This window comes from Phoenix dactylifera, chromosome 5 (genome assembly GCF_051530095.1).
Source record: "Phoenix dactylifera cultivar Ajwa chromosome 5, Ajwa_hap1_PhDact_Kaust_v1.1, whole genome shotgun sequence".
Lineage (NCBI taxonomy): Eukaryota > Viridiplantae > Streptophyta > Magnoliopsida > Arecales > Arecaceae > Phoenix > Phoenix dactylifera.
In genome coordinates this window covers 26,480,534-26,502,380 of record NC_143194.1, presented here as the reverse complement: position 1 = coordinate 26,502,380, position 21,847 = coordinate 26,480,534, and the positions used below count along the sequence as shown (strand labels likewise).

The window sequence follows — 21,847 nt, the reverse complement described above, 5'->3', positions numbered from 1 at the left end:
TTATTTCTTTCCTTCTTTTTTCTTTTCTTTTTTTTTTTGATGAGAGAGAGAGAGAGAGAGGACAAAAGGGAGATATCAATATTTGCAGACTATTTTTTTGATAGAGAAGGAAAGAATGAAAAATAAAAAGAAAAATGAAGCCCGAATGTGAGAGCGGGAGAAAGAGATGAGGAAAAAAAGACCACATGCCACAACTCTGCCTATGGCTAATGACTATAGATCAAAACGCAAGAGTCTCTATTTCTCTAGGCAAAACAATAAATAAGAAAAGCAAGCCCAATCTAGTTCCATTGCCAACCTAGGTGTAAGGTACTTTTTGGTGATAATGTCCTTATTTTTAATCCAGTTTGCTTTATTTTCATGACATCAAAGTTGGAATTACTATCAATTAAATATTTTGTTGACGCAACTCATCTCACTGCTCAAAATAGATTTTGAGTTGGGTGAGCCTGGCCCGAACCAGAGTTTATTCACCATCTGGGAGTTGGATCAACGATCTTTAGGTTAAAATTTTTGCAACAACGGATGACTCATATATTTCTAGTATGAATATATCAAAAAAAGTCAAAGTATAATAAGTTTTGAAGTGCTCTGGGCAGCGCCTCTTTGGCACTAATGGTGTTGTAGAGGAGCCAGATTAATCGGCCCAACCTATAATTCCCGGGCCTGGTTAAGAAATGAGTCTTGCGGGCCTGGGCCAGCTGTTTGGTGTGTGCGTGCGTAAGAGAGAGAAAAGGACATATAAAAGCAGTAACAATATATAGCAGCCACAGCAAACTAACAGTAGTGTCTAAAACATACTGCAATCAAGATTGCATAAGTAAAGACATTCAAGCTCTCTCTGCTAAAACACTAAATAGCATTAGCTTTTTGAACAGCTTGCTATTGCTATACTAAGTTGCAAACTATAAATCCTGCAGGTCCTGACGCTGACTATAAGATCAGTTCCTCCTTTCCCTTAACTTGAGCATGTTCCTGAACCAATATGCTGAATTCTTGGGGTACCGCTTAAGCGTGCTGTAGTCCACATAGACGAGGCCAAACCTCGACGTGTATCCCAACTTCCACTCAAAATTATCGAGCAGAGACCAAGCAAAATAGCCCATCACATTGGCCCCATCGTCGATCGCCTTCTTGAGCTCGGTTATGTAGCTCTTGTAATAATTCACCCTCTGAGTGTCGCGCAAGGCCCCAGGAAGAGTTCCGTTGCCGGGCTGGTCCATTCCTGCGATCAGTATCATGACGGTATTAGAACTTGTAATTATGGATCGAAGAGGATGGTCTGATGTATCTCTCATACCATTTTCGGCTAGTATGACGGTTGGATTGCCGTAAGTCTCCTTAACATAAGTCGCAGCCTTGTACATTCCCCATGGTACGATGTAAAGCCATTCAGAGTGCGCCTGCATGCATGAAAAACAGTCCAAAATCAACTCTCCACGACTGGGCCATATCAATTCAAAGTAATGCTCAGTGGAGAACCATTTTAAGACAATATTATCAAAGCAAAGATTTAAGCTTCAGTCCTTACACCATTAAATTGAGATAGTATGGTCTGATAAAACCAAGGTTAATTTGGATATAATCCAGTTATTGGAAGAGGACCTAGGGATTTGTTTAGCGGGCCAAGACAGGTAGGTGAAGACTTAATATTAGCCCAAAGATTTGCAAAAGCTACAAGAGAACTTATGAAACCCTCGACTGAAAAGATGCAAAAATCTATGAAACCACACGAGAGAGTTCATGCAAGCCGAGGACAGAACTCGGTTAAATTCAAGGGTGCCATGTATTATTGAATCATAGTCCAAAAGCTTAAACTATCATGAGAAGCAGTGATCGAGCTAATATACCCATGTGACATTCTCCTATGGTCTTGGGAGAGAAGAGGCGCTCTCTAATTAATTTCTTTTCTTTTATTTCTTTTTAAATATCAATAACGAGAAGCAAATAATGAAAATGGGGAGAGTGGTGCTTTAAGATGCAGGAAAAAAATGAGGTCGTGGCCAATGAGGGTGGCCCATTAAACTAACATCCAAGGACCAACATCCTAGCTAAACTCTAACCTTCTTTTTTTTAAAAAAAAAAATCCACATTAAAATGATAGATATTTTCTAAATACAACAAACAAATGAAGTGTTAGGATGAAATTAACTTGAACAAAGATACAAAACATTTCCATAATTTCTATCCTAAACCCAAAATTAGAACCTCAGTGATGAACATAAAATTCTATTTCTAGATGATTACAATATAAGCAACGCATGCAAGCAACTGAAAACATATTTCAATCATAAATGTATATTAGCTAATGTACCTTACTTAAAATTCTTTTTATTAATTTTATTTATTTAATATACTATAAATGTGATAAGGTTATAACAACTTTTGCTGAAATAACAACTTACTGATTATTCTAATCCTACAATAAATAAATTAAATAAACACTTACTCGCGGTCCAATTGGCACACCATCACGATCGTCTGCATTTATCGGAGAGCAAGAAAAATTGTTATTTAGAAACAGATAAAATTTCACTACGTAATTTTTTTATTACAATATGAAGAGTTTAAAGGATCTCACAAGCAAATTGAGTATGCCAGTCTGCAGAGTAGCTAACTGGTGTCTGCGAGTACGTTGGCTGGTCCTCCATGTAGTACGATGTGTATTGGTTAATCCCAACGTAGTCTATCGAACCTTTTACCATCTCAACTTCTTCGCGGGTGAACTTAGGAAGCCTCTCTTTGACAATCTCTTGCATCGTTTTCGGATACTCGCCATATATTATAGGGTGCAGGAACCTGTCACCAGAATGATCAGATTTCATTAAAATTTATTAGCTCATAAGTCTTGTATCTTTTACTTTTTCTTCTCACTATCTAAACTCAGCCTTGGTGTTACCATCCAATATGGAAGTCTCGAGCTCTCTGAGCTGCCTCCTGGTCCCTGATCGAGTTGGTAAGAGGTTCATACCAAACAAAGTCACAGAGTATTCCTATCTTGCCTTTCTGATGGGCCTGTAAATATTAATATAATAAAAAAATGTATCAGTAAGTAATCAATTGTAGCTAACATGCCAAGTGACCAGTAGTTTACCAGTCAGCATAAAAGAACTAATATGATAAATTTACTGAAATAAAAATCACATATGAATTTTCTGAAAGCAGAATTACATGCTGATTTTTTTTATCGAACAAAATTTTGTTCGAATTGTAAAATTTCATCTTTCTCTTGATCCTAAGATGTTTCTGTATCTGATGACAAATTCAAGCAATGTGTCCCTGATAAATCTTATTCTTGTCAAACAAACTTTCAGTATGATTATATTATGAAATAAGAAGGGGGATTCTCCAAAGTCTCAATGGTAGTCCTACCAATTCTAATTCATTTAAAATGATTAAATTAGAACTAGCAAACATAAATAACTCTGAACTAAGAGATCCAGGCATGCTTAGGTAGCGTTTGAAAGACATCGATTTTATTATTTTTTTTTAATGATATTGCTTACATCAATGGGCATGCATTATTTATGATTCTATGTGCATAGAAAAAAATGTTTTCACTCCGATAGCATATATGATATTTGGACCATTTACCTCATATTTCTCACGATATCTCTTCACTGCAGCGGCATGAGATAATATTAGATGATGGGCCACAATATAAGGCTCCGTAGCGGAGTTCCCTCCGGCTGAACAGTTGGTGCACCTTCCAGGGGCATGAGTGCCATCATCGTACCCAAGAGCTGCCACCACCCTGGGCTCATTGAAGGTGAACCAGTTTTTCACTCTATCCCCAAACATCTTGAAACAGAAATCAGCAAAGTTCGCATATGCCTCCCTGCATGATATAAATGATCGATCAGAATTACAAACCAATCTCAACAGATTTGGGGCTTCTTGAATGATCAGGCTAAAAATTCTATTAGACTCATAGATTGCATGAGTATAATCAGCAAAATCATAAGATTACAGGCTGGGCTAGACGTATATTCTAAGCATCCAGAAATCACTTAATGGGCCGGCCTGAGTCCCATCAGTAGAAAAAAAAATCTCAAAACTTATGATCTATTGTACTGGCGGCGCAATTTATGAATATAATAAAATTTTCAGCTCAATTATCCAAACAGACTTTTATTAGAATTCAAGGACTACCATAACGGTCAAAATCTTGCAGCATTGTTAATAATATCTAGATCTGTGCAAAAACTAACAACAGGCAATGATTTGAAGATTCCGATGTATTCTGTTTTTATGGTTACTTTTGAAGTAGTTACTGGATTGGGGTTTACCATAGGCATATCTTTTATATGTACAACAGTATACTACTTACTCATACATAATAACTTGGTACAGGCATCTCTTCATATATGCGTGCATGCATGCCAGTTGCATATATAGTTCAGTGGAACCACAAATAAATCCGACGCTGAAACACTGGAGACTTACACTATCTTAGGGCTCAACCAGCCAAGATACTCATCTTGAAGTGCTTGTGGGAGATCATAGTGGTAGAGATTTGCATACGGAGTAATGCCTGATATGCAAAGAATTTATTAGCTTAAAACAGCTTTCAAGACAATTAACGAATTGATTCAATGTGGGCTTCTAGATTGAGGCAGGAGTTTACCTTGCTTTAACATGTAATTGATCAGTCTGTTGTAATAGAATACACCTCTCCAGTTAACTTTTCCAGTTCCCTCTACAAAAGTAGAACCATATACATCAGATGAAATTCTTTAGAAACAGCAGCATTATTTTTTATTTGAAAAATGAAGTTATGTATGAAAATAATGAGAAATTATTGTGTCACAAACTTGGGAAAATTCGGGACCAAGAGATTGAGAATCGGTAAGCATCAAAATTCATCTTCTTCATGATGTCCACATCTTCCTGCACCATACAATCAAGTTGTTTGAATTTGAAATATTACTTGGGAATTGAAAACAGAAAAAGGAAGAAGAAGAAGAAGAATAAAAGACAATGCCGAAGAAATCAAACAAAATTGATTCCCTGTGTGAATTATAAAACCAGCCTAAATCGCTCTTCCAGGATAATTGTCATGTACTCAGCAGCCTATGTGACTCGACTTTTATCCCTCTTAACAAAATTGTGACTCCATATAACAAGGTCACATGAAGAATGATGGTTGTACGTACACAAATTTGTTATGTTAGATCGACATCCTATATATCTCTTCAAATTTCAGAACTTCTAGAATCTCAATCCACAGAAAGCTTCTTCTGCCGCTGACAAGACGAGCTTGGCTCAGACATGAGTCTGTTGGGTGCCACCCGGGTCTGGAAAACTGTAAGCCTAACGACTGGCTAAGCTTATTATTTAGGTAAAAGAAGCTGGATCCAACCGGCCCTGATCTGACCCGACCCGAGCATGTAACCTGGGCGGATTTTGGGTTGGGCTTGACCTGGCTCTTTGATCCCCAGGTGATAGCTCCATAAAATTAATTATTAATTAGGTTTCTGGCCATCCAATTACCAGTTAATCTCGATATTTATAATAATATAACAACCGGCAATAATATCCCAATCCAGCTATTAAGATAGTCCTTATCCACACAAATCATAATGTTTGTCAACATATCTCTAATATGCATTCATAGATTAAAAATGGTTTTGATTCATTAGATTAAAAAGGTTGCTGTGTAATTATATGCAAACATTTTTGTATGAAAAAAGATGAGAAAAGTATCATTAAAAAAGAAGAAAAACAAAAAGGAAAAGAAGATGAGAAAAGGGAATGCATCTCCACCGGTCTTTAGTTGAACTAACCGGTCTGCATCTTATCACCGAACAAAGAACAAGCAAAGCTAGTACTCTATAGCTAACATCAGATCAAGAAAGCTAATATTCTTACCTTGTAGCGGTGGTACTCGTCCACCGTCACGTCGGCGGTGGCGTTGCCTGCAATATTACCTGATACGAGTACATATATAAACGTCAGAGAACTTCAGAAAAAAAAAGGGCTAAAACTATAAGGGAAGGCAATGTAATGGCTTGAAGGAGTGTGTGATGATTATATCTATTTATATATTACCCGGGATCTTGACGAAGGTGTCCCAGATGCATGGGCCGCGCCCTTCCTTCAGCGCCATACCCTCCACCTGGTACGCCGACGCTGCCGTCCCGAACACGAAGCCCTCCGGGAAGCTCGAGCGGCTTAGAGGGCGGGCATGCTTCAGAGCGGGCTGCGGGATGTAGGCCGAACAACCAAAGGCAAACAAGAAGAAGAAGAAGAAAGGGAGCACTAGAGACCTCATCATGGCGAGAGCTTGAGGAGAGGAGGAAAGGAATACTAGGTATGGAGGGGTGGGGGTTGAGGTGGGGGATGGGGGTGGGGTGGGTTTTTATAGAGTTAGATAGTTGGTCCCATCATCTTAGAGTTGGACCAGTAGTCCAACTACGGAAGATCGCACAAAAATCGGTAGAGCCACCTTAGCTACCGGAGAAGAAATCGGAGAAGAAATCTTGTTTCACTGCGACAACGCTTTAGCTATTGGTTTCCTTAAAATTCTCTCCACGTCTGCTGGGGTACGTGATGGGTGAATTCGAGTGGGATGGAAATTCCTCGTGATATTCTCGTAACCATGTATGACGCAAAGTGAAGTTAGGAAAAGAGTCTCGATGGCACACAAAATTTTTTATGTGAAAGGAAGTCTCGATGGTTCTGATCACTAGGAAGTTCAAGCAAGCAAAGGGATTTCATGTGAAGTGAGTTTTTTGAGAGATAAGATATGCATGGAGAGACCTCCTTGACGTGGCTGGAACATGCAAGGCATCGCATGGTCATGCAACGCTTTGTGTCGTATTTCAAGTACAACTTGTTTAACCAAGTATATTTTCGGTTGACTTCTTGTTATGCGAACAACATTCTCGGAGAATGTCATCCTGGACTCTTGATCCTTAAAGCCTTTTGCCTTTCGATAAACACTATCACCTATTTCCAAGCTTTTGGATAAGATCGAACTAGCCTCTTCGTCAGCGACTCCCTCTCCAACTACCATTGGGCTGGTAGTTTCTTCTATCCCTAGTCCCTACTTGTTCTTTTCACCCCCTCTGTCTTCAACACGTGTCCTCCATTTTTCTTTCGCTTCGTCTCCTTAATGAAATGAGGTGGTCGAGTCCCCCTCCTCTTTCTTCAGAAAAAATTAAGAAGAAAAAAAAATGTTCAGATTTGCTAAAGTGGGAACAAGGCTTATAAAATACAGAGATTTTGGTCAACTTGGTGGGTGGCTGATACCAGATTATATCAATTGAGTTGGAAGCTTGAGCAAAAAAAAGTAAAGAGGAGAGATTACTCTCATTATCGGTAGGACAACGACGCTGATATAAAAATCTTGATAAATTATGTAAATTTTTATCATTTCAAGAAATTAGTTGGATCAAATCATTAGCTGTACAGCAGGAAACATTGCAAGCATCGTAACTAGCGACAGTGATAAAGAATTTAACGATGATTTGGGTTGCTTGAGATCTAATCCCATGCGGTCGCTATGGCACGTACGTATACCTAGATAAAATCGGAGCTTTCCCAATCTCCGTCCCATCCTCGATTGTGGTCACCATAAGCTTCTTGTATTGTATTATTAAATGCTGATGCAAAAATATATAAATCGATATTTCTGCTAAGATCTTAGATAAGACGAAAACTTTTGGAAATATGCATTTATTACGTACAGATCATCATCGTTTACACTTACTCTTGCATGTGTTTACAAGTAATGGGGGGAAAGAGAGACTTGAGATTACATAAAGACGACCAGGCTAACAAACAAGCTATGTAAATTCCTTGTTCCTTTGAACGGCTTTGTAATTTTATAAATCAAGGAGTAAACTAATTATTCAAGACTCATGCTACGGAGCGCTCGATTCATGCTGAAGAGTTTCCTGTGCCATAAGGTATAAGAGGATTCAGTGAGAGCTAGTTGAATTGCCAAGTTACCAAGCCCTTATTATGTATGCTCAAGGTACTACCATGCACGCATTTTTCGTCACTTAACCACAAAGCTATTAAATTTATCATTGTTGCCTATTGGTTTATCTTGCACGAATCTCGATTATTCGACCGTTAAAAGTGTGACTGATGCCATTAGTTTATATTGCAAGAATCTAAATTATTTAACTTTTTAAAGAAAAATAATCCAACATGATTACTCGGTGTGGTTTTCGGGTTTGAAATGGTGGCCCCTCTCATCTCTTCCAACCACTATCTTCTGTTTAGGTCCGGTCTAAGTCTTAAAAAATAAAAAAAAAAATTGCATGAATACCCTCCTAAATATTAAATTTTGTATAAATACCCTTCCAAAATTTATATTTGCACATATACCCTTGTAAAACACTTGTTTTTCTACTCTATCTTTTTTTATCCTTATTTATGCATATATATATACCCACGCCATCTAATGCCGTTAAAAAATTAAAGTTTCAAATTAAAATGACTAAAATATCTTTAATGGATGGATGTTAAAAAAAAAAACATTTATAAGGCAATCGCGATGGGAGACAAAAAAAAAAAATCATTTCAATATTTTATTTTATTTTTAATTAAAATAATTATGGTCTTTATTAATGGTGTTAGAAGAATTGTTATATTAGAAGCATTTGTACAAAAACAGTGTTTATAAGGATACAAAAATAAATATAAATTTTAAGAAGATATTCATGTAAATTTAAATTTTTAGACGGGTATTCATGTAAAAAAAAAAAAAAACTCTCTATATTAGGCTACTTAAGTTGGGCCGGTTCTGGACCCGGCAAAACTTGCGTCTGCTTGATGCGTTGCGTTGCTCTTGTCCTCCCCTTTGTCACCGAGGGCAAACTAAACCCTAGGGGAAGGGGTTCGTATTGTCTTCTGGCAGGGACTTGGGATCTTCTCTCTCCCATCGCGGGCGCGTGCGCTCGATCTCCCACCGTTGTCTTCGCCTGGCCTCGAAGCCCTAATCTCATCTTGGCCTTCTTCTCCACGGCGGAGAGGGTAAGCTAGAGATCCTAATTGTTATCTCATCTTCTCTCAATCGAAGATGCAAAATTTAGTAATTTTTTTAGCTTACCCATGTTGACTTCTTTCGGTGTTTTCTCGATTATCTTGTTTTTTGTTGAATTTTTATGCAATTTGTAGGTTTTTATAAATTCCTTACCCGATATCATAGAATTGTCAACCACTTTGAATGAGATTTAATGCTGTTTCGTTGTTAGGGGTGTATGAAGTTGTTGCTTGTCTTTTTTGTTTGAGAATTATTCCATAAATCCGATAATTGCTCATATTTAATCTATTGTTTATCGCTTGATCTTCCTCTGGCGAAAGAATTGCAAACCTCTTTATAGATTCAACTGATTTACTTTTCCAGGCTAAGAATCCTGTTTCATAAAAATTTGTATTTCAAATTACAATTGAATGAACTAAATTATTTCATGTTACGTGATGAGCAATCATTTGATGGAATTGAATGCGCCTGACTGGTTCCCTGGTTTTTGGAGTCTAGATGGTCACTGTAGAATCTCAAGCTTCGGCTGGCGAGGTGGCAAGCGAGGCTGAAGAGGTCAGAGGTCAGAGAGGAGGGCCGTTTTTAGGGATATCAAGCGCTATTACTGCGAATTTTGTGGGATATGCAGGTCGAAGAAATCTCTAATCAAATCGCACATCCTCTCAAACCATAAGGTATTTCACCCTTGTGGATACATACAGGTCTCTTACAGTTTGAATCTAATGATTCTTGAAGGAAATGTTTCACAATATTATAAGTTCTAGACCACCATTTTATGTGGAGATAGTAATAGAATGAACTAGTTTAGGTTCTAATTTTTTGATGGATGTCATAATATCTGTCTTATGTTCTATATTTTTTTTGGGTTGAATTCCACTGGATTTTCTTTTAATCTGGATAATTCATTACTTGTGGATGGATGGTTAGTAGTCTCATGCATTCTGAACCGAAAGCAGAGCAGGGTGACCGTGACCGGCCATGCGGAGCCAAAGAAGGTCCTGAACAAGGTGAAGAGCCCCGGGAAGAGGGTGGAATTCTGGCCTTACGTCCCTTACAATCTGGTCTACTACCCTTACGCAGCTCAGGCGTACGACAAGAGGGCCCCCTCCGGGTTTGTCCGCAATGTGGACCAAGCCGTGCCGAGCCCCGGTGCACCTGAGGAGCAGTTTACATCACTCTTCAGCGATGACAACCCAAACGCCTGCTCTATCATGTGAGGGAAAGTAGTGGGCGTGGTCTTTTATGAACTTGTATTTTAGGTCATCTGGGGTGATGGAGAGGTTTTGTGATGAATGGTGCGTTTTATGGTAGAAAGTAAGAAGCTATTAGTTCTTAATGTAGGGATTTTCGGTGTCTATTTTGCTCTTTTCTTGGATGTGAAAAGCTTTTATTCGCTGCCGGAGTGGGGTTCATTTGTTTCTTGCATGGATAGGCATGTGAATGATTTGAAGTGTTGATAATTGGATGTTTTGCTGTAGTCTTTAAGATGATCATTATGAGGACCTCTGCGAGCGCATATGTAGTCCCACATCGGTTCTTCGCTAGGTAGATCTTGTATACTTTTATTGGATCAAGAAACTTAAATAATATCTTCCGGTTAGCCATTTTGGATAAAGTTCTGGATTGTTATAAATGGTATCAGAGCGGATCCGGGCCATAATCTATGTAGACTATGAAACACTGTAGCACGAGTCCATTAGGACTGATCCTGGTGTTTGTGATTAAATTTAAAATGAATTTGAATTCTTAACCCAACGAGAACACCGGGGCTTGAACGAAGGGATATAAAATCTATAGTAAGAATGAAAGGAAAAGCGCAATGATGGCCCTAAAATAAGATTAATTTTTGGGCGTCATTGTTATTTCTCCACTGGATTTGCATAGCAAGAACAAACTACTTGTGTAGCTAAATTCTGTAGTGGAAACTTGTGTGTGTGTGTGGATTTTCGAAATGGTTGTATCTAAAGCCTAATTATTCTGATCTATTGTCTCAATGGCCGTACCTAAAGCACCCAGCATGATGAAAAGTAAACAAATATAAAAATATTGCCGCAAATTGCCGCTCAATTTAGCTCCGGGTACTGATAAGATGCCAACACGCCGTGAAACCTTCGCAAAAGCCTACTAGAAGTTCAATAATTTTGGCAATGCTTAAGGTCCTGTTTGGGAGAGCTTTTAGAGGGCCAAAAAGTACTCAAAAGTATTTTTAAATAAAAATTGTGTTTGGTAAAAATTTTTGAAAGCTGTTTTAGTTTTTACGGAAAGCTGAAAACAGCTTTTGGGGAAAAGCTCCAATTTGGAGCTTTTTGAAAATGCTGTTTTCAGCTTTACCAGGTGCTGTTTTTTGGACCAAATTACCCCCATTTAAATCTCACTTTTTTCTCCAAAACCCTCATCCCACCTCTTCTTCTCTCACCCATCCTCTCCCTCTTCCTCTCTATCTTCTTCTTCCTCTCAACGTCGCCGCCTCTGTTCCTTCTTTCTCTTCTTTTTTTTTTTTTTGTTTTGGGAGCTCGTGGCTGCCCACGGTGGCAGCCATCATGCCGACCACCACCCATGGCCGGCGACCCTTCTATATTTCAATGAAATAAAATAATAAATGAATAAATAAAATAAATAAAATAATGAGTGAATGACAAAAAATCTGATCTAAATAAATAAATAAATAAAAATATTAGTAATTATTTTACCAATTTTATTATCTAGCTAGAAAATTTGTTAGAGAGATAAATGGTAATTAGAAGGATGAAAAATTAATTTACACTAATAATTATAATATTTTATATATTTATTATTGTATTATACTATAAATATAATATTATATTACATTATATCATAATACATTGATATGTTATGTTAAATAATTTAATATTATATTCAATCATCATTCTATAATACATAATATTATAGTACTATATTATAATAATAATATATTACATTACATTAATATTATATCATATTATATATTTATGTATTAATACATATTATATTTTATTATGCTCTATTGTATAATACTGGTAATATCCTTTATGGTCATTTTGTCACATAAAAGTACTTTCTCGGTTTATTTACCAAATACATGTTAAAGTGCCACAGCAATTTAAAAATGTAGTTATCAAGCAGCAAACATCTTTTTATAAACGCTTTGTTTAGACAGCTCTACTTCCAACCGCTCTACTTCTAAAAGCTCTACTATTAACAGCTCCTCCAAACAGGGCCTAAGCCATTTATGTCAGGCAGCGCCGCTAAAGGGGGATAACAGAGTGCAGATGAATAGGATATGGACCTTAAAAGTGATCGACTCGGGACTCGAACACCTGTAGCAGCATCAAGTGCTCAAAGTTTGTCAGCAGCAGAAAGATCAAGATGAAGTTTCCTGCCCTTCTCTTCTCCACTCTCCGTCTATACTATGTTCTTTTGCTTTCTTCCCACTCTTGTATTCTTTCAACCTTCTTCTGTAACCCTTTCAGCCTTCAATAAACAGAGGGTAGCATTTGTTACCTCCTGTGTCCCTCAAAAGAAAAAAAAAAAAAGAAGATGTTTGCTGGCCTTCCACTGCTTTCTGCTCGCCAGCAGCGCTACTAAAAATAATGAAAGATTGTTTAGAGTGCCGCCGTAATGATGAAAGATTTGATAAAGCAGAAAAAAAGTTGGATCAATTATTGGTTGTGTAATGAGGTGGATGATAATTGTAGCAGCTTTGGTCATGGATTGAGGAGACTTAGAAGTCTTCCTGCTGGATTTTAGTGCTGAAACAAGAACCCCACCAATCAGAAAGATATAGCTCTATTTGAGTTTCTTGCCAGATTTTGGAGATAATATATGCAGTGCTGCTTCCAAACACCACTTAACCTTCGGAGCTGGGGATTGGTGCCGTAACAACCACCGGTCCATAGTTTCCGAATCGGCTCATGTTACAGTATCCTCTAGTTTATATACGTTGTATATTGAATAATTAGTTAAAAAATGTTATTCGAAACTATATATAAGCCTGCATAGGTCCGTTGAAAAACATTAAAAGATTGGAGACGCAGATAAGACATAGATTTTTATTTTAAAAAATAAAATCTAAATAATATGGGATTTCTACGATAATCATGCAAATAAGGATGAAGACAGAAATAAATTTAGGTGATTATATATATAACGTCTTCAACAAATTTTCATAGATGATTATTAAGAGAGATACTAAGAATATTTTAATCATAAAGTATGATATGCAGAATTTGAAACGATATATTTCTTTCTTATTTAATAATATAATCTAAATAATAGACTTGTAGCACTATTAGGTGAAGATGGGTGAGATAAAATATTAAGCTATGTATTGAGTTGGGAAGGACGGATAGGTTTGATTGCCTTCTTCACTTAGACTCGTAGAGGAAAGGTCGATCGTGTCAGGAATCACTGACATCCAGCAGGCAACTTTTAGGTGAAGGTGGGATTGATAACTAAATAAGATTCTGATGAAAGTAAGATTGCTGTCCGATTGCAAATAGATGATCAGTCTTTAGAGAGCGTTGGATTAGTGGCGTTCAAACTTTTCTTCGGAAGAAAAAGATTTGCAGCAAAATCCTATTCTAAGTGCGGAGCATTTAGGTTATATAACTATGATTGATAACAATTTTGGATGTATGGTGCCTATTGGCGATGCCAATGCAATATGCAAGTTTAATTACGGTTTATGGTCTTAAGCCCTGATGACAAAAATGTCATTTGTGTTCCAAGATTAAATTTTGAACTTGTAGTTCATTTCCAAATTCTCATGGAAATTATCTTGCCTTTGCTTTATTTCTTTCCTTCTTTTTTCTTTTCTTTTTTTTTTGATGAGAGAGAGAGAGAGAGAGGACAAAAGGGAGATATCAATATTTGCAGACTATTTTTTTGATAGAGAAGGAAAGAATGAAAAATAAAAAGAAAAATGAAGCCCGAATGTGAGAGCGGGAGAAAGAGATGAGGAAAAAAAGACCACATGCCACAACTCTGCCTATGGCTAATGACTATAGATCAAAACGCAAGAGTCTCCATTTCTCTAGGCAAAACAATAAATAAGAAAAGCAAGCCCAATCTAGTTCCATTGCCAACCTAGGTGTAAGGTACTTTTTGGTGATAATGTCCTTATTTTTAATCCAGTTTGCTTTATTTTCATGACATCAAAGTTGGAATTACTATCAATTAAATATTTTGTTGACGCAACTCATCTCACTGCTCAAAATAGATTTTGAGTTGGGTGAGCCTGGCCCGAACCAGAGTTTATTCACCATCTGGGAGTTGGATCAACGATCTTTAGGTTAAAATTTTTGCAACAACGGATGACTCATATATTTCTAGTATGAATATATCAAAAAAAGTCAAAGTATAATAAGTTTTGAAGTGCTCTGGGCAGCGCCTCTTTGGCACTAATGGTGTTGTAGAGGAGCCAGATTAATCGGCCCAACCTATAATTCCCGGGCCTGGTTAAGAAATGAGTCTTGCGGGCCTGGGCCAGCTGTTTGGTGTGTGCGTGCGTAAGAGAGAGAAAAGGACATATAAAAGCAGTAACAATATATAGCAGCCACAGCAAACTAACAGTAGTGTCTAAAACATACTGCAATCAAGATTGCATAAGTAAAGACATTCAAGCTCTCTCTGCTAAAACACTAAATAGCATTAGCTTTTTGAACAGCTTGCTATTGCTATACTAAGTTGCAAACTATAAATCCTGCAGGTCCTGACGCTGACTATAAGATCAGTTCCTCCTTTCCCTTAACTTGAGCATGTTCCTGAACCAATATGCTGAATTCTTGGGGTACCGCTTAAGCGTGCTGTAGTCCACATAGACGAGGCCAAACCTCGACGTGTATCCCAACTTCCACTCAAAATTATCGAGCAGAGACCAAGCAAAATAGCCCATCACATTGGCCCCATCGTCGATCGCCTTCTTGAGCTCGGTTATGTAGCTCTTGTAATAATTCACCCTCTGAGTGTCGCGCAAGGCCCCAGGAAGAGTTCCGTTGCCGGGCTGGTCCATTCCTGCGATCAGTATCATGACGGTATTAGAACTTGTAATTATGGATCGAAGAGGATGGTCTGATGTATCTCTCATACCATTTTCGGCTAGTATGACGGTTGGATTGCCGTAAGTCTCCTTAACATAAGTCGCAGCCTTGTACATTCCCCATGGTACGATGTAAAGCCATTCAGAGTGCGCCTGCATGCATGAAAAACAGTCCAAAATCAACTCTCCACGACTGGGCCATATCAATTCAAAGTAATGCTCAGTGGAGAACCATTTTAAGACAATATTATCAAAGCAAAGATTTAAGCTTCAGTCCTTACACCATTAAATTGAGATAGTATGGTCTGATAAAACCAAGGTTAATTTGGATATAATCCAGTTATTGGAAGAGGACCTAGGGATTTGTTTAGCGGGCCAAGACAGGTAGGTGAAGACTTAATATTAGCCCAAAGATTTGCAAAAGCTACAAGAGAACTTATGAAACCCTCGACTGAAAAGATGCAAAAATCTATGAAACCACACGAGAGAGTTCATGCAAGCCGAGGACAGAACTCGGTTAAATTCAAGGGTGCCATGTATTATTGAATCATAGTCCAAAAGCTTAAACTATCATGAGAAGCAGTGATCGAGCTAATATACCCATGTGACATTCTCCTATGGTCTTGGGAGAGAAGAGGCGCTCTCTAATTAATTTCTTTTCTTTTATTTCTTTTTAAATATCAATAACGAAAAGCAAATAATGAAAATGGGGAGAGTGGTGCTTTAAGATGCAGGAAAAAATGAGGTGGTGGCCAATGAGGGTGGCCCATTAAACTAACATCCAAGGACCAACATCCTAAACTCTAACCTTCTTTTTTTCAAAAAAAAAAATCCACATTAAAATGATAGATATTTTCTAAATACAACAAACAAATGAAGTGTTAGGATGAAATTAACTTGAACAAAGATACAAAACATTTCCATAATTTCTATCCTAAACCCAAAATTAGAACCTCAGTGATGAACATAAAATTCTATTTCTAGATGATTACAATATAAGCAACGCATGCAAGCAACTGAAAACATATTTCAATCATAAATGTATATTAGCTAATGTACCTTACTTAAAATTCTTTTTATTAATTTTATTTATTTAATATACTATAAATGTGATAAGGTTATAACAACTTTTGCTGAAATAACAACTTACTGATTATTCTAATCCTACAATAAATAAATTAAATAAACACTTACTCGCGGTCCAATTGGCACACCATCACGATCGTCTGCATTTATCGGAGAGCAAGAAAAATTGTTATTTAGAAACAGATAAAATTTCACTACGTAATTTTTTTATTACAATATGAAGAGTTTAAAGGATCTCACAAGCAAATTGAGTATGCCAGTCTGCAGAGTAGCTAACTGGTGTCTGCGAGTACGTTGGCTGGTCCTCCATGTAGTACGATGTATATTGGTTAATCCCAACGTAGCCTATCGAACCTTTTACCATCTCAACTTCTTCGCGGGTGAACTTAGGAAGCCTCTCTTTGACAATCTCTTGCATCGTTTTCGGATACTCGCCATATATTATAGGGTGCAGGAACCTGTCACCAGAATGATCAGATTTCATTAAAATTTATTAGCTCATAAGTCTTGTATCTTTTACTTTTTCTTCTCACTATCTAAACTCAGCCTTGGTGTTACCATCCAATATGGAAGTCTCGAGCTCTCTGAGCTGCCTCCTGGTCCCTGATCGAGTTGGTAAGAGGTTCATACCAAACAAAGTCACAGAGTATTCCTATCTTGCCTTTCTGATGGGCCTGTAAATATTAATATAATAAAAAAATGTATCAGTAAGTAATCAATTGTAGCTAACATGCCAAGTGACCAGTAGTTTACCAGTCAGCATAAAAGAACTAATATGATAAATTTACTGAAATAAAAATCACATATGAATTTTCTGAAAGCAGAATTACATGCTGATTTTTTTTATCGAACAAAATTTTGTTCGAATTGTAAAATTTCATCTTTCTCTTGATCCTAAGATGTTTCTGTATCTGATGACAAATTCAAGCAATGTGTCCCTGATAAATCTTATTCTTGTCAAACAAACTTTCAGTATGATTATATTATGAAATAAGAAGGGGGATTCTCCAAAGTCTCAATGGTAGTCCTACCAATTCTAATTCATTTAAAATGATTAAATTAGAACTAGCAAACATAAATAACTCTGAACTAAGAGATCCAGGCATGCTTAGGTAGCGTTTGAAAGACATCGATTTTATTATTTTTTTTTAATGATATTGCTTACATCAATGGGCATGCATTATTTATGATTCTATGTGCATAGAAAAAAATGTTTTCACTCCGATAGCATATATGATATTTGGACCATTTACCTCATATTTCTCACGATATCTCTTCACTGCAGCGGCATGAGATAATATTAGATGATGGGCCACAATATAAGGCTCCGTAGCGGAGTTCCCTCCGGCTGAACAGTTGGTGCACCTTCCAGGGGCATGAGTGCCATCATCGTACCCAAGAGCTGCCACCACCCTGGGCTCATTGAAGGTGAACCAGTTTTTCACTCTATCCCCAAACATCTTGAAACAGAAATCAGCAAAGTTCGCATATGCCTCCCTGCATGATATAAATGATCGATCAGAATTACAAACCAATCTCAACAGATTTGGGGCTTCTTGAATGATCAGGCTAAAAATTCTATTAGACTCATAGATTGCATGAGTATAATCAGCAAAATCATAAGATTACAGGCTGGGCTAGACCTATATTCTAAGCATCCAGAAATCACTTAATGGGCCGGCCTGAGTCCCATCAGTAGAAAAAAAAATCTCAAAACTTATGATCTATTGTACTGGCGGCGCAATTTATGAATATAATAAAATTTTCAGCTCAATTATCCAAACAGACTTTTATTAGAATTCAAGGACTACCATAACGGTCAAAATCTTGCAGCATTGTTAATAATATCTAGATCTGTGCAAAAACTAACAACAGGCAATGATTTGAAGATTCCGATGTATTCTGTTTTTATGGTTACTTTTGAAGTAGTTACTGGATTGGGGTTTACCATAGGCATATCTTTTATATGTACAACAGTATACTACTTACTCATACATAATAACTTGGTACAGGCATCTCTTCATATATGCGTGCATGCATGCCAGTTGCATATATAGTTCAGTGGAACCACAAATAAATCCGACGCTGAAACACTGGAGACTTACACTATCTTAGGGCTCAACCAGCCAAGATACTCATCTTGAAGTGCTTGTGGGAGATCATAGTGGTAGAGATTTGCATACGGAGTAATGCCTGATATGCAAAGAATTTATTAGCTTAAAACAGCTTTCAAGACAATTAACGAATTGATTCAATGTGGGCTTCTAGATTGAGGCAGGAGTTTACCTTGCTTTAACATGTAATTGATCAGTCTGTTGTAATAGAATACACCTCTCCAGTTAACTTTTCCAGTTCCCTCTACAAAAGTAGAACCATATACATCAGATGAAATTCTTTAGAAACAGCAGCATTATTTTTTATTTGAAAAATGAAGTTATGTATGAAAATAATGAGAAATTATTGTGTCACAAACTTGGGAAAATTCGGGACCAAGAGATTGAGAATCGGTAAGCATCAAAATTCATCTTCTTCATGATGTCCACATCTTCCTGCACCATACAATCAAGTTGTTTGAATTTGAAATATTACTTGGGAATTGAAAACAGAAAAAGAAAGAAGAAGAAGAAGAATAAAAGACAATGCCGAAGAAATCAAACAAAATTGATTCCCCGTGTGAATTATAAAACCAGCCTAAATCGCTCTTCCAGGATAATTGTCATGTACTCAGCAGCCTATGTGACTCGACTTTTATCCCTCTTAACAAAATTGTGACTCCATATAACAAGGTCACATGAAGAATGATGGTTGTACATACACAAATTTGTTATGTTAGATCGACATCCTATATATCTCTTCAAATTTCAGAACTTCTAGAATCTCAATCCACAGAAAGCTTCTTCTGCCGCTGACAAGACGAGCTTGGCTCAGACATGAGTCTGTTGGGTGCCACCCGGGCATGGAAAACTGTAAGCCTAACGACTGGCTAAGCTTATTATTTAGGTAAAAGAAGCTGGATCCAACCGGCCCTGATCTGACCCGACCCGAGCATGTAACCTGGGCGGATTTTGGGTTGGGCTTGACCTGGCTCTTTGATCCCCAGGTGATAGCTCCATAAAATTAATTATTAGTTAGGTTTCTGGCCATCCAATTACCAGTTAATCTCGATATTTATAATAATATAACAACCGGCAATAATATCCCAATCCAGCTATTAAGATAGTCCTTATCCACACAAATCATAATGTTTGTCAACATATCTCTAATATGCATTCATAGATTAAAAATGGTTTTGATTCATTAGATTAAAAAGGTTGCTGTGTAATTATATGCAAACATTTTTGTATGAAAAAAGATGAGAAAAGTATCATTAAAAAAGAAGAAAAACAAAAAGGAAAAGAAGATGAGAAAAGGGAATGCATCTCCACCGGTCTTTAGTTGAACTAACCGGTCTGCATCTTATCACCGAACAAAGAACAAGCAAAGCTAGTACTCTATAGCTAACATCAGATCAAGAAAGCTAATATTCTTACCTTGTAGCGGTGGTACTCGTCCACCGTCACGTCGGCGGTGGCGTTGCCTGCAATATTACCTGATACGAGTACATCGATAAACGTCAGAGAACTTCAGAAAAAAAAAGGGCTAAAACTATAAGGGAAGGCAATGTAATGGCTTGAAGGAGTGTGTGATGATTATATCTATTTATATATTACCCGGGATCTTGACGAAGGTGTCCCAGATGCATGGGCCACGCCCTTCCTTCAGCGCCATACCCTCCACCTGGTACGCCGACGCTGCCGTCCCGAACACGAAGCCCTCCGGGAAGCTCGAGCGGCTTAGAGGGCGGGCATGCTTCAGAGCGGGCTGCGGGATGTAGGCCGAACAACCAAAGGCAAACAAGAAGAAGAAGAAGAAAGGGAGCACTAGAGACCTCATCATGGCGAGAGCTTGAGGAGAGGAGGAAAGGAATACTAGGTATGGAGGGGTGGGGGTTGAGGTGGGGGATGGGGGTGGGGTTGGTTTTTATAGAGTTAGATAGTTGGTCCCATCATCTTAGAGTTGGACCAGTAGTCCAACTACGGAAGATCGCACAAAAATCGGTAGAGCCACCTTAGCTACCGGAGAAGAAATCGGAGAAGAAATCTTGTTTCACTGCGACAACGCTTTAGCCATTGGTTTCCTTAAAATTCTCTCCACGTCTGCTGGGGTACGTGATGGGTGAATTCGAGTGGGATGGAAATTCCTCGTGATATTCTCGTAACCATGTATGACGCAAAGTGAAGTTAGGAAAAGAGTCTCGATGGCACACAAAATTTTTTATGTGAAAGGAAGTCTCGATGGTTCTGATCACTAGGAAGTTCAAGCAAGCAAAGGGATTTCATGTGAAGTGAGTTTTTTGAGAGATAAGATATGCATGGAGAGACCTCCTTGACGTGGCTGGAACATGCAAGGCATCGCATGGTCATGCAACGCTTTGTGTCGTATTTCAAGTACAACTTGTTTAACCAAGTATATTTTCGGTTGACTTCTTGTTATGCGAACAACATTCTCGGAGAATGTCATCCTGGACTCTTGATCCTTAAAGCCTTTTGCCTTTCGATAAACACTATCACCTATTTCCAAGCTTTTGGATAAGATCGAACTAGCCTCTTCGTCAGCGACTCCCTCTCCAACTACCATTGGGCTGGTAGTTTCTTCTATCCCTAGTCCCTACTTGTTCTTTTCACCCCCTCTGTCTTCAACACGTGTCCTCCATTTTTCTTTCGCTTCGTCTCCTTAATGAAATGAGGTGGTCGAGTCCCCCTCCTCTTTCTTCAGAAAAAATTAAGAAGAAAAAAAAATGTTCAGATTTGCTAAAGTGGGAACAAGGCTTATAAAATACAGAGATTTTGGTCAACTTGGTGGGTGGCTGATACCAGATTATATCAATTGAGTTGGAAGCTTGAGCAAAAAAAAGTAAAGAGGAGAGATTACTCTCATTATCGGTAGGACAACGACGCTGATATAAAAATCTTGATAAATTATGTAAATTTTTATCATTTCAAGAAATTAGTTGGATCAAATCATTAGCTGTACAGCAGGAAACATTGCAAGCATCGTAACTAGCGACAGTGATAAAGAATTTAACGATGATTTGGGTTGCTTGAGATCTAATCCCATGCGGTCGCTATGGCACGTACGTATACCTAGATAAAATCGGAGCTTTCCCAATCTCCGTCCCATCCTCGATTGTGGTCACCATAAGCTTCTTGTATTGTATTATTAAATGCTGATGCAAAAATATATAAATCGATATTTCTGCTAAGATCTTAGATAAGACGAAAACTTTTGGAAATATGCATTTATTACGTACAGATCATCATCGTTTACACTTACTCTTGCATGTGTTTACAAGTAATGGGGGGAAAGAGAGACTTGAGATTACATAAAGACGACCAGGCTAACAAACAAGCTATGTAAATTCCTTGTTCCTTTGAACGGCTTTGTAATTTTATAAATCAAGGAGTAAACTAATTATTCAAGACTCATGCTACGGAGCGCTCGATTCATGCTGAAGAGTTTCCTGTGCCATAAGGTATAAGAGGATTCAGTGAGAGCTAGTTGAATTGCCAAGTTACCAAGCCCTTATTATGTATGCTCAAGGTACTACCATGCACGCATTTTTCGTCACTTAACCACAAAGCTATTAAATTTATCATTGTTGCCTATTGGTTTATCTTGCACGAATC

At 37.7% G+C, this 21,847-nt stretch overlaps 2 protein-coding genes across 2 annotated transcripts; both read right to left on the bottom strand.

The window, feature by feature from the left end:
* Positions 1-754: 754 nt before the first annotated feature.
* Positions 755-6,834, bottom strand: LOC149753518 (beta-glucosidase 1-like). Its single transcript, XM_089930783.1, has 10 exons — positions 6,052-6,834; positions 5,872-5,930; positions 4,815-4,890; positions 4,628-4,699; positions 4,447-4,534; positions 3,595-3,838; positions 2,900-3,015; positions 2,582-2,799; positions 2,450-2,481; positions 755-1,403 (listed from the first exon to the last, which is right to left on the bottom strand). The coding sequence occupies exons 1-10, from the start codon at positions 6,275-6,277 to the stop codon at positions 942-944; spliced, it is 1,593 nt and encodes a 530-aa protein (XP_089786909.1). The 5' UTR covers positions 6,278-6,834; the 3' UTR covers positions 755-941.
* A 7,705-nt stretch (positions 6,835-14,539) lies between these two features.
* Positions 14,540-20,105, bottom strand: LOC149753517 (beta-glucosidase 1-like). Its single transcript, XM_089930782.1, has 10 exons — positions 19,832-20,105; positions 19,652-19,710; positions 18,595-18,670; positions 18,408-18,479; positions 18,227-18,314; positions 17,375-17,618; positions 16,680-16,795; positions 16,362-16,579; positions 16,230-16,261; positions 14,540-15,188 (listed from the first exon to the last, which is right to left on the bottom strand). Exons 1-10 carry the CDS (start codon positions 20,055-20,057, stop codon positions 14,727-14,729), a joined length of 1,593 nt encoding a protein of 530 aa, XP_089786908.1. The 5' UTR covers positions 20,058-20,105; the 3' UTR covers positions 14,540-14,726.
* Between the last annotated feature and the right edge of the window lie 1,742 nt (positions 20,106-21,847).